The sequence below is a fragment of the Eulemur rufifrons genome, chromosome 5 (assembly GCF_041146395.1).
Source record: "Eulemur rufifrons isolate Redbay chromosome 5, OSU_ERuf_1, whole genome shotgun sequence".
NCBI classification, from domain to species: Eukaryota; Metazoa; Chordata; class Mammalia; order Primates; family Lemuridae; genus Eulemur; species Eulemur rufifrons.
The window spans coordinates 52,888,745-52,906,493 of NC_090987.1; the positions used below are offsets into that span (position 1 = coordinate 52,888,745).

At 37.9% G+C, this 17,749-nt stretch overlaps 1 protein-coding gene across 3 annotated transcripts in view; it reads left to right on the forward strand.

Moving 5' to 3' along the window:
• Nucleotides 1-17,749, forward strand: part of PTPN2 (protein tyrosine phosphatase non-receptor type 2) — a 78,725-nt gene that overhangs the window by 40,590 nt on the left and 20,386 nt on the right. For all 3 annotated transcript variants that reach the window (XM_069468290.1, XM_069468289.1, XM_069468288.1), the window contains exons 5-7: nucleotides 3,148-3,282; nucleotides 11,745-11,954; nucleotides 14,114-14,266. In XM_069468290.1, the coding sequence (XP_069324391.1) occupies nucleotides 3,148-3,282; nucleotides 11,745-11,954; nucleotides 14,114-14,266 (498 nt within the window). The remainder of the gene's footprint in view (nucleotides 1-3,147; nucleotides 3,283-11,744; nucleotides 11,955-14,113; nucleotides 14,267-17,749) is intronic.

The window sequence follows — 17,749 nt, forward strand, 5'->3', positions numbered from 1 at the left end:
TTATTTTTACTGTTGGTGAAATCATTCCTTCATTGGCTAGCAGGCATCTCTTCAGATTGGGTCCTGAGTCCTTTGAACACAAACCTTTAGTAACTTTCTTGCTATCTGGAATGACTAATATTGCAGGCTCATCTTAAATTCTTGCTGCCCCAGACCTGGAATCAGCCATTTCTCTAGGAAGCCTTGGTTTCTTTTAATGGGTAATGATATTTCAAGATCACAACAAAAATAGGGATATTTATTGCTACTGAGTTGGTCATTGTTTTTAGGGCTTTCCAGTGGAGAGAGCTAAGGAAAAATACATGTTAAGATAACATACTTCAAGGCCGGGCGCGATGGCTCACGCCTGTAATCCTAGCACTCTGGGAGGCCGAGGTGGGCGGATCGTTTGAGCTCAGGAGTTCGAGACCAGCCTGAGCAAGAGCGAGACCCCATCTCTACTAAAAATAGAAAGAAATTATATGGACAGCTAAAAATATATATAGAAAAAATTAGCCGGGCATGGTGGTGCATGCCTGTAGTCCCAGCTACTCGGGAGGCTGAGACAGGAGGATCGCTCGAGCTCAGGAGTTTGAGGTTGCTGTGAGCTAGGCTGACACCACGGCACTCACTCTAGCCTGGGCAACAGAGTGAGACTCTGTCTCAAAAAAAAAAAAAAAGATAACATACTTCAAGAGTTCTTACTGATATTTCCAGTTCAAATTTGGAACTGTAGAGGTTGGCTTAACCCCTTCTATCATGTATCTGCTGCATCGTTTTTCCATACCAAGAATCCTGGTTCTCAGGGACCTCAGGGATGTAGAATATCTTACTAATGACTCAATTGCTTCATCCCAGATGACACACAAAACATAGTCATAATAACAATATCAACTCTACCACCAAAATAATTATTGAAAATGGTTTAAAGTTTTTTAATATCTATGTACGTTTTTTTTCATTTTCTTCCCAGTGTGTGGTTTTTTTTATTGTTACTCTACTTTATTTACATTGTCAGAGGATATAACAAACTATAGCCTCTCCTGCACATCTCTTTTTAAGTTAGTTTTACATGTAAATATGTATTTAATATTCATCGCTAGTCTTTGTTGATGTCTCTCCAATAGTTCTGACTAAAGCTCATTTTCTAGTGGATCCTAAGGAAGGACTCTTTGGTTTCTTACATGTCAGTGATGGCTTATCTGCTGTCTTACTACTTGAAAGTCAGTTTGGCAGGATATAAAATCTTTGGCTCACATGTCTTTTTTTAGAGCAACTTAAATATATTACTCCATTTCCTTCTGGCATTCTATCACAGTCAAATGGACATCTTATTTTTTTTCCTTTGTAAGTCTCTTGTTCTTTTTACCTACATTATCCAAAGGATTTTTTTTTCCCTTTTCCTTCAAATATCATTAATTTTATCAAAATTTTTCTTAGTGGTTGGTCATTCTGGGTCAGTTTTTTGCAGCTACATGACGTGCTCTTTTGATATTTGGTTTCGAAATACCGAAATTAGCCTAGCTAATTTGACCAATAGTAAGAATAACTGTAAAGGAGTAAAATGAATCAAATATGTTTAAATCCATAGTAATCAACCCTTCCTGCCACTCCTCACCAAAAAATACCCCTAATTGGTCACCTGTTGAGGACACTAGGGAATCAACTCTATTTTGAAAACTACTTTTCCTATATGAAATAACTTTTTTGGGTTTTTTTTTTTTTTTTAAGTATTTTTCTTTTTCTTCTCTCTCTCTTTTTTTTTTTTTTTTTTTTTTTGAGACAAGGTCTCATTCTGTTGCCTGGGCTAGAGGGCAGTGGTGTCATTATAGCTCACTGTAACCTCAAACTCCTGGGCTCAAAGGATCATCCTGCCTCAGCTTCCCAAATACCTACGACTATAGGCACGTGCCACCACGCACAGCTAATTTTTAAAACTTTTTTTTTGTAGAGAGACGGGTCTCACTGTGTTGTTCAGGCTGGTCCTGAATTCCTGACCTCTAGTGATCCTCCCACCTTGGCCTCCCAAAGTGCTGGGATCACCATGTGTGAGCCATCATACCTGGCTCTACTTTTTCTTTTTTTAAAGAAATATTTATTGAATTATAGTTCTTAGTATTTGTTGTGCCTTGTTTGCTTTGGTGTTCTTCTTTGGGTCTTCCTATTATACATACGTTGGATTTTCTTTGCATATCTTTTATATTTGTCATATTATCTCTAAACCTATTTCTCTCTCTCTTCATTTCTTTTTTACTTTAAAAATTTCTTCCTTTTCTTCTTAAGACATTATCTGTTGTGTTTATTCATTCCTCTTTCCTTCTAGTTTACTCCTTTCTGAAATGATGTGTTCTGTTATTTGTAATTCTTTTCTATCTTCCATTGCCTTGTTTCTGAGTTGTTCCAATTCTTATTTATACTATCTTATATCATTTTTAAAATGTCCTTTGGCACCTTTTGAAGTATTAGCTCATAGTATTCATTAGTATTAGTTTTGGAGGCATTTTAATTGTTGTAGCTTTTTGTGATTTGGAAAAATAGTAATGGCCATTTTTAAAGGATTTTTTTTGTAGTGACTCTTTTTCACCTTGCCTCAATCTGCTGGCTTCATAATTTGGCTTTGGGAAGATGCTTTTATTGCCACAAATTTGAATTCTGTTTCAGTAGTTCTGCCAAGTGTTAACAACTCTAGGTAAAGGGGGCTTATATTCTAATTCTCTCTCTTGATTTAACTTGAGTAAGTAAATATACAATGTTATTTCTAGATGGAGTACTTAGTAGCAGATTTATAGGTATTTATAAAATAAAGCTTTTTCAATACTGTTTGAAGATAAGATTCTTGCAAGAATTTCATACTTTTTTAGAAACAATGAATGCCATGTGATGTTTAAAGTATAGGTTATGCTTTAAAAATAATAAATTTATTTTTATTTTATGAATATCTGTTTATGGCTTGTTTAGTTTATAAGTTATAGGAACATTTTAAAAGCTATTTTATAAAATGTCAATCCTGTTAAAATACATTAAATGTTGAATATAGTGGTGACTGTTCTTAGGTTGGGTAGTTGAAAAAATTATAGCAAATATGTGTGTGGTTTGTTTGTATTTTTCAACTTTTTATGGTTTCATAATGTCTATAAACTAAAAAAAAATACATATTTTAAAATTTAGGTTAAATGTGCACAGTACTGGCCAACAGATGACCGCGAGATGCTGTTTAAAGAAACAGGATTCAGTGTGAAGCTTCTGTCAGAAGATGTGAAGTCATATTATACAGTACATCTACTACAATTAGAAAATATCAATGTAAGATTTTTCTTGCCCAAAACTTTTGACTTTATATGACAGTTTAAGAATTCTTCATTATTAGATTTGAAGTTTGATGCAGCACATACATTTGGATAATAGCCATAATAGTATCTAGTCATAATCATTGTTTTCAGATTATGTTCCTATATGTAGTAGTTCTCTGAGGACTCCCAAGAAAGCCTATTAACTACAAATTTCAAAGTTGAGGTTGATATTTGGGGATTGAAAATTAATTATTAAAAATAGTTAGAGATTAAGAGGAGGACTTTCAAATCAGGCAAACCTAGGTTCAAATCCCAGCTCTGCACTTAGTAGATACGTGCTTTGGATTTGTTCCTCAGTCTCCCTGAGCTAAAATAGAGGTTTTCATACCTCCCTTCTGGGGCTGTCACAGAGACCAAATGAAGATGTGTATGCAAAGCACCTAATGCAGAATAGATGCCCAGTAACCAATAAATAGCTCCTGGTACTTATTACTGTTGAGAATAGCGAAATAGTCATGAAAAGAACTTACTATTGTTAACTCACGTCATTCACAGCACAGAAATTTGTCCTTATTGAGTTGGAAAAACAGTGAAATAAATGTAGCATATGGTCTTAAGAACATTTACTTGGATTTTCCCCCCAGAAATCTATGAATTGGTCCTTGGTTCAGGTAGATTATGAACCTGCTGTTGCTAGGCTAGTGATCAAGGCATTTCTCCCCCTTTTCCCACTCGCCTCTTTTGCCTTTGTGTTATAATTAGAATAAGCTAGAAAATATGAAAAGAGTAATTCTGAGATGCTAATAGAAACTGGGATGGCTAGAAGATAGGAAAATGTTTGGCCAAATATGACTTCAGGAATGTATCTAGTTTATAAAGTGAACACTGCTTTAGTTAGCCATTAATTGAATTAAGTGATTAACATGCGATCACTAACAACACAAAAAGGCTTTAAGGAGAAGGGAGATATGTATACACACACACACACACACGCTTTTCAGATGTGTGGAAAATGCCTTTTTACAGTTGATCTTCTGGAAGAACTGTCTGTTTTTCCTGCATAGAGTAAGCGTGGGTGCATGCTATGTGCTTATGGCCCAGGTTCTGATTTTCCTTTTGTCCAGCTTCCCATGACATAAATAAGCTTATTATGTGATCTTTTGGGTCACCTGAAGAGGCTCAAGGTTAGGAATTATAATGCCTAGATTTATTTATATATTCCCACTAGTGTATTTGTCCCTACTGTCCCATTTACATATGTCATGTACTGCATCGAGATACGTCAATAACTATTTGACACTGGATCGTACTTATTCCCAGAAACAGAACTGTATTTCCACAAGCTTCTTACAGTTCTCTGAATCATCTTTTCTTGGTATTTACTCCAGGTGACTGATCTGCTTATGGCATTAAAATTTCTTTAGATGAAGGGTAAAATGTGTTTCTCTGTTTTTGAAATAATCCTAACTGAGAATTGATTATACCTCAAATAATAAAAACATAAAATGACTTTCATATTTTATCAGGTTGCAAAGCATTTTCACATATCATTAGACCCACAGTATTCCTTTTATGTGGGCAGCCTAAATATTCTTATTCTCCCCATATTCCATATTTTCTTAAAAGAACAACCTTAAAATGCATTAGGTTATGGGAATTTTTGTATAGATACGTTGCTTGGCTAATAAGCCACAGGCTAAACTCAAATCCAGGTCCTCTAATTTCTGACACAGGGATGAGTCTTTTTAAAAAGATGCTAATTGTTGTAAAAGCAGATTCTTGATTTTTTTTTTTTTTTCATTTCAGCATATTATGGGGGTACAAATGTTTAGGTTACGTATATTACCCTTGCCCCACCCGAGTCAGATCTTCAAGTGTGTCCATCCCCTAGACGGTGCGCACCGCACCCATTACATGTGTATATACCCATGCCCTCCTCGCCCCTCCCATCTGCCCGACACCCAATGAATGTTACTACAAATATGCACTTAAGTGTTGATCAGTTGATGCCAATTTGATGGTGAGTACATGTGGTGCTTGTTTTTCCATTCTTGGGATACTTCATTTAGTAGAATGGGCAGATTTCTTGATTCTAAAGCGTCTTTCTGGAGTTGAGGCCATCCTGGAGTTAGCCAGCCACTGTGTTTTAGTTGCTAGCAATTGTGTGGTGTAATGAAATGATCACTAGATTTCTCATTGGCCTGGGTTTAGAATCTGCCATAAATAAAATAGTAATAATTTGTTTATGTTCTACTTTATAATATTTAGTAAGAATTAGGAATGTTAGAAGCATAAAGTAGAATTTCCGTTTTAGAGGCAGAATTACATTTAGTTAAGCACATAGACTCCAGAACCAGATTGTCTGAGTTTAAATCCTGACTCTGCCACTCTGGCTGAATGACTTGGATCACATTACTTCACTTCTGTGCCTCAGTTTTATCATGAATGAGGGTATGACATACTTAATAGGATTGCTACAAGCATCAAGTGAGTTGATACCATGGCAGTGCCTAAGACATAATACACAATGATTACCTTTTTGTTATGTTTATCTGTTTCCTTTGCACTAGTAATAAATTGAGAGGGACAACAGGAGCAAGAGGTAGTTGAACAGAATAAGTGTAGGGAGAAAGAAAGAACAAGGGAGCTAGAGAAAACGATGAGGAAGTAGGGGAATGATGGCCAGCCTCAACCTATAGATCTTTGGCTGTTGAGGTACCTGGGCTGCAGAGAACCATTTTGCTTCTAAAGGAGTCTGACTTGTATCTGTTAACATGTCCGGGGCCAAAGATCGTGTCTAAGCAGGCCCTGCCCTTTTAGAGACCTTTTAATAGAACAGCAAAACTATATACCAGGAACCTTTTTCAGTGTCTTACTTGGAGCTAAAAGTTTGAACTCTTGCCCCCGAGTGAAGAGATTCCAACTCTGCTTTCAAAGTGGCCTGTGGCTTAAGCTATGGAGATAGTTTTGAAGAGTTTTTAAAATAAAAGATCATCTAAAGTACCTGTTTGTCGTTCAGATTTCTCTATTTAGTTGCCCTTCACTGTTTTCTGTAATATTGTTGGCCAGCTTTACGTTTAGCCAGTTCCAGGAATACTGTTATAATGCTGACTGTCTTCTATTTCCCTGTCCCTATAGATTTACTGAGAGCAGGATGAGAGTCTAATTATCATGATGCTCAGCTGGGATTTGGTTCAAAATAGTTTAAACAATTTATTCCACCTAGAATGTTCTCCTCTCTTCTCTGCCTCTGCCTGCACGCCTTCCTTCAGTGCCCCTTTGTGCCCATTTCTAACATGCCTGGACTCACTTATTCCTAGCAGCTACAGTTCTTACACTTCTTTATGTAATTTAAATTTTATCATTTTACTGGCTTGTTCAATACTTGTGTGTGCGTGTGTGTGCACACACACATATATACTTTTTAAACTCCATAACAAGGTTTTTAACTCCCATGGGTAGCTTCCTTATCTGCTGCCTTGGAGCTCGCCTCTGCCATCACATCGAGTACATTTTTAAGCACATTACACCTGAGTGATTGCTGTAAACACAGGTATGACCTTCCACCATGCTCTAAAATCCTTTTTTGGCTCCCATCAGTTACAAAAGAAAGTCTCTGTCTAGTGGAGAAGTCCATGACCCGGCCCAGCTTGGTCCTGGCCTCTGCCTTTCTCTCCCTCAGGAGCAGGATTGGTTCATGCTCACAGACAGACTTCTCAAATAGTTCATTCCTACAGGCTGAGCCTTTGCATATGGATCTCTCTGTGTAGAATGCAAGTCTGTGCCTAGCTATTCCTGCCACTGTCTTCCTGATCTGGTATGTTCTGTCCATCTTTCAAAATGAGTTGCAATCTGTAAATATTTATCACCAACAGAATGGCAAAAACTGATGAACTAGGGCAGTGACAGTGAGGGTACAGATTTGACATCAGGTTAGGAGATAGAGGTAACAAACTTTATCACTCTTTAGGTATGGAGGAAATGTTCACTGAAGAGGCTGAAAATGTGTTGAGTTTTATGATGGATTGGAGCTTTTTAGGGGCTATAATATAAGCAGTTAGTGAGTATAATTGCTTTAGAAATAGCCAGTATCTGTTAAGCATTTACCATGTGTGGGCATATGGCAGGTACTTTATATTCATTATTTCATTTATTCCTCACAACAGCTTTATAAGGTAAAAATTATAAATGACATTTATAGATGACAAAACTGGGACTTAGTGAAAGTCTTTTAGAACCATCTTGATACCTTCTATATATACCTAAAGTGTGAAAATAATTGGGCCTGGGGCCATAGAGCTCTATAGATTTTATGATAATTAGAAAATTTATAATCTTATATATTTTTAATAATTATTAACTTGAAATTGATTGGCTTTAGATGGGACATACCCTTAAATTGCTGTAGGCCTAATGACTCCCCATTGTCTTACACCTACTCAACTCACAGATTATCTTCCTGGCCTCCATCTATAACAAGTTTGACATCCTTATTCAAAGACTTTAAATGTAGACTCTTCTTTCAAAAAATGTAAATGGGATTTTGCCTTAAAAAGAACATTAAATCACTGACTGGCATTTTTGTGCAGAATGTGGTACACATGATGCAAAGTTTTACAAGGAAAACTTGGCAGACGTGTGTGGAACAGCTGCAGATGGGGACAGCCCTATAATTGTGGGTGCCACCCGGGTGTGCATGGCGAGCAGGGTGAAGCAGTGGGAGGCATGGGCTGGGGATCACAGGAGCAGCAGCATGACTTGGTGACTGAGGAGAAGGAAAGGATGCTTCCACAGTTTTGAAATAAGGAGTTTGCCAAAAAGTGTAAAGTCTAAATATATAGCTTGTTTGAAATAAAGATGAGTTTTGTTTTAGCTCTCTATCCATTAGCAACCCTTTTTTCCCTCTCATTTTTTTCCCCAACATGAAAAAGAGGAAAAGGGGTCTAGTCATACATATGAACTGTTCTGTACCAGAGTAGTAAACATATGGGTCTCATTCCTTTGTAATCATGAATTATGTGATTTTTTAAAGCTATGTTCTTTGAATCTTATTTCCTTAGGGTAAGTTAATCAAAATTAACCTCTCAAAAGTCTTTTAGTCTGGTTCTGTAGGGAAAGGAAAAACACTGATTTTCAAAAATCTTTTTAGTGGGGAAGACTATATTATACAAATAGTCATGAGTATTTCTGGGAACTGACTTCCACTATCCCAGACAGCATGACCTGAATTTGAAAAAAAAATCAAGAGACCACTAGTCTTGAGCCAAAATCATATAAGCAAAGAAACAGCAATCAGTCGCTCAGGATTGTGGGGTGACCACACGTTTTACGCCAGGATGTGCTGCAGTAATGGAGCATACAACACTGGGAGTTCTGAGCCACAGCCTGGCAAGCAGAGCCCACACGCTCACATAGCAGCAGGGGCCTGGGGGTTTGGCTGGACCTGATTTAGGCTCATGAGGACTGAGTCTGACCCTGTTGATGGCCATAGCAGAGCAGTTGTCAGTGAGGAAAAAATGGGGTTGAAAACACCTACTGGAATCTTACACCCCATTAAAAGGAAAACATGACGTTGAGTTAACTAATTCCCCGGGCTAATCAAGGACCAACCTCCATTCCTTTGTGGATATTGCCTTCTTAACTGCCCACTTACTGCTTTGTAAAAGGAAACTATAGTTTAGCCTTCTTAATTTGGAATGTTTCAAATTCCCTATTTTAATACAGTAAATATAATTCACCTTTTTTTAACTTGTAGCAAGACTGACTCTTTTTTTGTTTGTTTGTTTTGAGACAGAGTCTCTGTCACCTAGGCTGGAGTGCAGTGGTGCCAACATCATAGCTCAGTGCAACCTCAAACTCCTGGGCTCAAGTGATCCCCTTGCCCCAGCCTCCCGAGTAGCTGGGACTGCAGGTGTTTGCCACCACACCCCACTGATTTTTTTCTTTTTTTTCTTTTTTCTTCCTTTTTTTTGTGGAGACAGGGGTTTTTCTCTTGCTCAGGCTGGTCTCAAGTTCCTGACCTCAAGTGATACTCCAGCCTCAGCCTCCCAAAGCGCTAGGATTACAGGTGTGAGCCACTGTGCCTGGCCCAGATTGACTCTTTATGGTGTACAGTTGTATGACTTATGACAATGCATTGAGTTGTGTGACCGTCCCCCACAATAAAAATACAGAATGATTCCATCACTCCCCAAAATTTTCTCATGCTGCCTGTTTATAGTCAGCCCTATCCTCTGCCCCCAGCAACCACCGATCTGGTTTCTGTTTCTATAATTTTGCCTTTTCCAGAATGTCTTATAAATGGAATCATCTAGTATATAACCTTTAGTCTGGCTTTGTTCACTTAACGTAATTAATTTAGACTCTAAAGGGAAATATTTTGAAAATCTAGGAATCATGATTGTCATTTTAATTAGTAATGGGGAAATCTTCTACTGCCTTCAGTACATTGAGAACCTGTGCATCACAATGTATTTGAAATTATTAAAGCTGGGTGTTTTTTAAAAAATGGTCCCTAAAAGTACATAAATTAAAAAAAATTTAGACTATATTTTATCAGTGTTATGACTCCTGTGACTGAGTCTAGGATTAGGAATCTTAATTTCTACTGAAAAATAGGAAAATTTATTTTTAAAAATAAAAGTTCTAATTTTGAAAATTTTTATTGGGAGGAGGATGTTGTGATCATAATCTTTAGCTGTGAACCATCAAACATCAATATATTGCTTCTAGGCCGGGCGCGGTGGCTCACGCCTGTAATCCTAACACTCTGGGAGGCCGAGGCGGGTGGATCGCTCAAGGTCAGGAGTTCGAGACCAGCCTGAGCGAGACCCCGTCTCTACTAAAAAATAGAAAGACATTATATGGACAACTAAAAATCTATATAGAAAAAATTGGCCGGGCATGGTGGCGCATGCCTGTAGTCCCAGCTACTCGGGAGGCTGAGGCAGTAGGATCGCATAAGCCGAGGAGTCTGAGGTTGCTGTGAGCTAAGCTGACGCCACGACACTCACTCTAGCCTGGGCAACAAAGTGAGACTCTGTCTCAACAAAAAAAAAACAAAAAAAAATATATTGCTTCTATGCCTCCTCCAAAAAAGGTCCTATGCTAAAACTAAAAAAATTGTACAGAGACCTATTTGTAGAAGATCACTGCTTCATTTACAGAAATGAAGAGTATAAAGCAGAGAAGTGCTCCTTGGGGCAAAAGGCAATTGGCAAAGGCTAAGGAACATTTTTATAATGAGTTTGTCAGAAATAAAGATCATCAGGCATATCCAGGAAGTGGTAGTGAATGCCAGGCAGGCTTAGAAGACAGGAAACATTTAGCATGTTGGTAAACCACTTTAGCACATCAGCAAAGGCATATGAACAGCGTTCAGATTGGCAATTATTACCATGGGGAGAGGCAATAATTAGAGGAGCAATTTCGATTAAAAACATAAAGATTGTTCCTTTAAATTAATTCTTGAGTTGCTCCTCTGTGCCTTTGTAGTAGAATCTATCAGATAAATCACATAAAGGGAAGGTTATATTTTAAAAATAAACTCTGTAATTCTTAAACAGGAAGGCATTAAAAATGTAAAATTACACTGGTAGGAATTTTTTTTTTTTTTTTTTTTTTTTTTTTTGAGACAGAGTCTCACTCTGTTGCCCAGGCTAGAGTGAGTGCCGTGGCGTTAGCCTAGCTCACAGCAACCTCAAACTCCTGAGCTCAAGCGATCCTCCTGTCTCAGCCTCCCGAGTAGCTGGGACTACAGGCATGCACCACCATGCCCGGCTAATTTTTTCTATATATATATTTTTAGCTGTCCATATAATTTCTTTCTATTTTTAGTAGAGATGGGGTCTCGCTCTTGCTCAGGCTGGTCTCGAACTCCTGAGCTCAAACGATCCGCCCACCTCGGCCTCCCAGGGTGCTAGGATTACAGGCGTGAGCCACCGCGCCCAGCCCAGGAATTTTTAAAAATAGAAAAAAAGAATCCACTCATCATGTACGAATTAAAGAAAATATTGGTAACTTGCATGATATATAGGCTGATAGTTAAGAACCCAGATGCTACACTGGACTGCTTCTTCAAATCCTGGCTCTTCCATTTGCTAGCTATGTGACCATGAGCAGATTACTTAGCCTTTGCTTCAGTTTTCTCATCTGGAAAATAGGTTTTAATAGGATTCTTGTGTGGATTGGGTTAATAAGTAAAGAACTTAGACCAGACCTCCAAAATAGTAAGTAATATATAATAGTAATAATTATAGTATAGTATATAATAGTAATATATTTCAAATTCCTCTAAAGAAAATCTTCCCTAATTTGTATGAATGTGACTATCAAAAACCAAATGGAAAAAATCATATGAACAGTCCATAAGGATTAAAAGCGTTATGCAAAACACATGATCTTTCTGAAGTAGTTTTTAATTTTAAAAGAAAAAAATTAGAACTAACTTCTTCTCCCTTCATTTTTACTTTTTAGAGTGGTGAAACCAGAACAATATCTCACTTTCATTATACTACCTGGCCCGATTTCGGAGTCCCCGAATCACCAGCTTCATTTCTCAATTTCTTGTTTAAAGTGAGAGAATCTGGCTCCTTGAACCCTGACCATGGGCCTGCGGTGATCCACTGTAGTGCAGGGATTGGGCGCTCTGGCACCTTCTCTCTGGTAGATACCTGTCTTGTTCTGGTAAGTGCTTCTCTTCTTACTATCTCATTTTAGTCTCATTGATTTTCTTATTGTTTCCACTGGCAAGGAGTAAGCCCTGATGTCATATCCCAGAACTGGGTTTCTCAAACTGCTGCCTTCCTTTGGAAAAACCTAAAAATCTCGTTTCTACCCTTTCAACTGCCTCTTGTTCATGACTGGTGGGGATGTGTCCGAGATGATTCTAGAGAGCCCCAAGGAGACTTTTTTCTTCCTGATATCTTTAGATTACAGAAATAATAGACCCCTCCCTTTTTTTCCCCAAATACAAAATTATATGTAATATTGAATTTGTTCTTCAGACAAGCACTTTATCTCTTTTTCTTTATTTAAAAACTAGGGATAATGATAGATTTACCTCAGTACTGCTGTGAGAATTCAATGAATTAATACATTTAGGACACTTGGAAGAGTCCTTGGTGTTTCCTAAGCATTCCATAAATGTTAGTGTCATTGTTATTCTCCTGAGATTCGTATCTCTGCCCGCCAGGGGCTGCTGCTTTCTTCACTGATACCCCGATACCCAGCCCTGAGACAGCCTAGGCCTTCTCTTCGCTTCTTAGGGCCTTTATTTTTCCTTACTTGGAAATGGGGGCTTCTGTTTACCCTCATGCCCCTTCCAACTTCTGTCTTCTTTCTCCCTCCTTGTATTATATTATAGAATCAAACCCATAAGTAAAACCTTCTGCCTTGATTTCCATACCATCTACTCCTTCAGTATTCCCTGTAGTTTAATTTCTACTTTCCTGAGCTTGTTTTAAGATTATCAGCGGCCGAGCGCAGTGGCTCATGCCTGTAATCCTAGCACTCTGGGAGGCCGAGGCGGGTGGATCGCTCAAGGTCAGGAGTTCGAGACCAGCCTGAGCAAGAGCGAGACCCCGTCTCTACTAAAAATAGAAAGAAATTATCTGGCCAACTAAAATATATATAGAAAAAATTAGCTGGGCATGGTGGCACATGCCTATAGTCCCAGCTACTCGAGAGGCTGGGGCAGTAGGATCGCTTAAGCCCAGGAGTCTGAGGTTGCTGTGAGCTAGGCTGACGCCACGGCACTCACTCTAGCCCGGGCAACAAAGCGAGACTCTGTCTCAAAAAAAAAAAAAAAAAAGATTATCAGCAACCTGGGCAATTTAGCAGACTGGTGTTTTCAACCTTTACTTTAAGGCCTTGTGTAGTCCTACCTTCCTGTGTTAGTCTCTTCTCTGTCCTGTACAACTTAGCTATACTTCATTGCACTTATCTCAGCATTCTCAAGCTTTCTAGCATGACCGCTAGCACAAAGTAGATTATCAGATGAAGAAATACGATGTTTTTCATTGCAAACACATGTACTTTAACAGGGAGCTTGATCAATGAAGTGGTCCTCTTGGTAGAACATTTTGGATAGTGCATGTCTAGTGAAAGCTGGGAATTAGGAAACGTTGAGTCTTAACACACTTACTGTATTACTTTGCTTATATATAGTATACTTCAATCAAAAATTGGATCGTTACATTAAAGTGAACATTGTCGTGTTTAAAAACTCTGGTGTCTGTTTTGTTAATGATACCTCTTCCCGACCAACCATAACTTCAACAATATTTTTCTTTTTTGGTTGGCGGAAGGGAGGAGTGGAGTTCTAATATCAGATCAATAGTCCAGAGCGGGTGTGGTAGCTCAGCAGTGCTATTGTGGATCTAGGCTTTTTCTGACTTTCTTTTCCACCATCGTTAGAGGGCAGACATCTAGATATCATGTCTGTAGTGCAGGCATGAAGAAGGCAGAAGGCAATGGGCAAAAAGGTTTACTCCTACCAAGACCATTGAAAATAAAAACTAATCCCAGCAGATTTACCCTTACATTAGCCAGAAGTGATTGTAAATCCTGCCTTTGATCAATTGCTAGCCAAAATGAATGGTATTACTAGATTGGTTTAGAATCAATTGTGAATCAGCTAAAGAATCAAAAGTCCTTCATCTACTACTTGAGCAGGGGAGGATGGGTGGATTGAGATAGTTGTGTGCACAACAGCTACAGTGTTCGATTATTCTTAAAGAGGAGCAAATGTGTAGCAAAAATCTTAGCAATGATCCTGTATTGCTTCTGTTTCCTGGACTCTAAAAACAAAAGGCTTGATTTGACGTCTTTTACCTTTCTTGCAGATGGAAAAAGGAGAAGATATTAACATTAAGCAAGTGTTATTGAGCATGAGAAAATATCGAATGGGACTTATACAGACACCAGATCAACTTAGATTCTCATATATGGCTATAATAGAAGGAGCAAAGTATATAAAGGGAGATTCTAATATACAGGTAAACTTTTCTTGGGGAGGAATAATACTGGTTTGTTAAACACACTTAGCATCAAATAACTGTACTCCACTTTAGCCCTTGTCTTCTCCCTTCCAAAAAGTATATTTGAATTAATGTAGTAAATCCAGCTGGCTGTTTTAAAATTGTAAAATTTAAGTTCACTTCTTTGAATATATTCAGCCTCAGGTTAAATGCTGTGTGTTACTTAAAAGACCTAGTGGGAACAAGATTTCATTAAAGTGGCCGGGCGCGATGGCTCATGCCTGTAATCCTAGCACTCCGGGAGGCCGAGGTGGGCGGATCGTTTGAGCTCAGGAGTTCGAGACCAGCCTGAGCAAGAGCGAGACCCCATCTCTACTAAAAATAGAAAGAAATTATATGGACAGCTAAAAATATATATAGAAAAAATTAGCCGGGCATGGTGGTGCATGCCTGTAGTCCCAACTACTCGGGAGGCTGAGACAGGAGGATCCCTTGAGCTCAGGAGTTTGAGGTTGCTGTGAGCTAGGCTGACGCCATGGCACTCACTCTAGCCTGGGCAACAAAGTGAGACTCTGTCTCAAAAAAAAAAAAAAAGATTTCATTAAAGAAATTGAATTTTTCATGTAAGGGGGGTTTAAGCATTTAATTATTAAAATAAACCAGAAAATTTAGGTACTTTTGCCCCATTAAATACTTAACATGGGATTATAGAATATTTAGTTTATATAATATTTCCCTTTATATCAGTGAGCAACTTAAATGCTTATGGCGGTACAGTGAAATACCAGTAAGATGTTATATTTTTCTGGTTGGTGGCTTTATTCTCATGAAGATACTTTTATTATTGGACATAAGTTGATACTATTACTTATTTTTTTTAATACTATTATAGATAATATAAGTAAATAGGGTCTCTTTTCATTATGTTTCTCATATATGAACAAGTTTACTATGGCCTCATAGAATGAGTTAGTAAGCACTCCCTCTATTTCTACCGCCTGAAAGAGATTTTAGATAATTGTTGTGTCTTCCTTAAATGTTTGGTAGAATTCACCAATGAACTTATTTGGGCTTGGTGCTTTTTGTTTTGGAAGGTTATTAATTAGTGATTAAATCTGTAAATAGGCATAGGCCTATTCAGATTGTTTCTTCCTGTGTGAATTTTGGCAAAGTGTGTCTTTCAAGGAATTGCTTCATTTCATCTAGGTTATCAAATTTAACGGCATAGAGTTGTTAGTAATATTCTTTATGGCCGGGCGTGGTGGCTCACGCCCGTAATCCTAACACTCTGGGAGGCCGAGGCGGGTGGATTGCTCCAGGTCAGGAGTTCGAGACCAGCCTGAGCAAGAGCGAGACCCCGTCTCTACTAAAAATAGAAAGAAATTATATGGACAACTAAAATATATATAGAAAAAATTAGCCGGGCATGGTGGTGCATGCCTGTAGTCCCAGCTACTAGGGAGGCTGAGGCAGGAGGATTGCTTGAGCCCAGGAGTCTGAGGTTGCTGTGAGCTAGGCTGACGCCATGGCACTCTAGCCCGGGCAACAGAGCAAGACTCTGTCTCAAACAAAAAAAATAATAATAATATTCCTTTATTATTCTTTTAATGTCCATGGGATCTGTAGTGATGGTCCCCTCTTTCATTTATGATATTGGTTATTTATGTCCTCTTTTTTTCTTAGCCTGGCTACAGGTTCATTAATTGTATTGATCTTTTCAAAGAATAAGCTTTTGGTTTCCTTCATTTTCTCTATTGATTTCCTATTTTTCTTATTATTTATTTTCTTCTGCTAACTTTGGTTTTAATTGGTTCTTTTTCTAGTTTCTTTAGGTGGAAACTTAGATTATTGATTTTAGATATTTTCTTTTTGGGGAGTTGGACAGGATCTTGCTCTGTCTTCCAGGCTACAGTGCAGTGGCATCATCATAGCTCACTGCAACCTTAAGCTCCTGGGCTCAAGCAATTCTCCTGCCTCAGCCTCCCATGTAGCTGGGACCACAGGCACATACCACCACATCACCACACCCGACTAATTTTTCTCTTTTATTTATTTATTTTTTTTTTGTTAGAGATGTGGAATTACTCTTGCTCAGGCAGGTCTCTAACTCGTGGGTTCAAGCAGTCCTCCCACCTCAAACTCCCAAAGTGCTAGGATTACAGGCACGAGCTGCCATACCCAGCCTAGATACTTCTTTTCTAGTAATATATATTAAAAGCTATAAATTTCACTGTAAACCCTGCTTTTGCTGCATCCCACAACTTTTGATAAGTTGTGTTTTCATTTTGATTTGGTTTAAAATATTTTAAAATTTCTCTTGAGATTTCTTTCCTTGATCCATGTGCTGTTTAGAAGTGTGTTGTTTAATCTCAGTGTATTTTGAGATTTTTCCAGTTATCTCTCTGTTACTGATTTCTAGTTTAACTCCATTGTGGTCTGAGAACACATAGACATATACATCTACCTAGACACATCTATAGATACTATGTATACATCCACATAGACCTCAGTTACATCCATTTGATTGATGGTGTTGTTGAGTTCAACTGTCCCTACTGATTTTCTGCCTCCGGGATCTGTCGATTTCTGATAGAGGAATGTTGAAGTCCCCAGCTGTAAAAGTGGATTCATCTATTACTCCTTGCAGTTCTGTCTGTTTTTGACTCATGTAGTTTGTGGCTCTGTTGTTACGTGCATACATGTTAAGGATTTTTGTGTCTTAGAGAATCAACCTGTTTGTCATTATGTAATGCTCTTTTTCTCTAATAACTTTCCTTAAAGTCTGTGCTGTCTGTAATTAGTATAGCTACTCTTGATTTCTTTTGATTAGTGTCGCATGGTATATTTTTTAGTCTATATGTGTTTTTAAATGGGTTTCTTATAGATGTCTTGTTTTTTTGATCTGCTTTGAGAATCTTTTTTTATTGTTGCATTTAGACCATTGACACTCAAAGTGGTTACTGATAAAGTTGGACTAATGTTTACTATATTTGTTGTTCTCTTTGCTCTTTGTTTTTATATTCTGCTCTTTTATGCCTTTTGTGGTTTTAGTTGAGCATTTTGTATGATTCCATTTTCTCTCCTTTCTTAGGGGAACTGTCTTCCTGCTCAGTGGTACTCAACCCATGTAATTTTTCCTCACCTCTGGTACTTTTTCCTAAAAGGGACATCTGCCTTCACCCTCAGTCTTATTTTAGATTTATATGATGTGAGTGGTATTTTCAATATTGGATACAGTTATATGTTAGTTTTTCTGTGAAGATTTTTTGCACATATGGATATAAAGTGATTTAGGCCCTGTAGGGACAAAGGAGAGCTATTAATATTATACATCTACAGTGATTACATTTTAAGTCAGTAAATACATATATGTGATTATATTCATATAGTATGTATTCATTTACAGAACACTTCCAATGGCCTTGACCTTCCTAGATAAATACAGATAATTTGTAGTTGCGTCTTGGCACAAGGTCAGACATAAATACATAAAGTAATTGC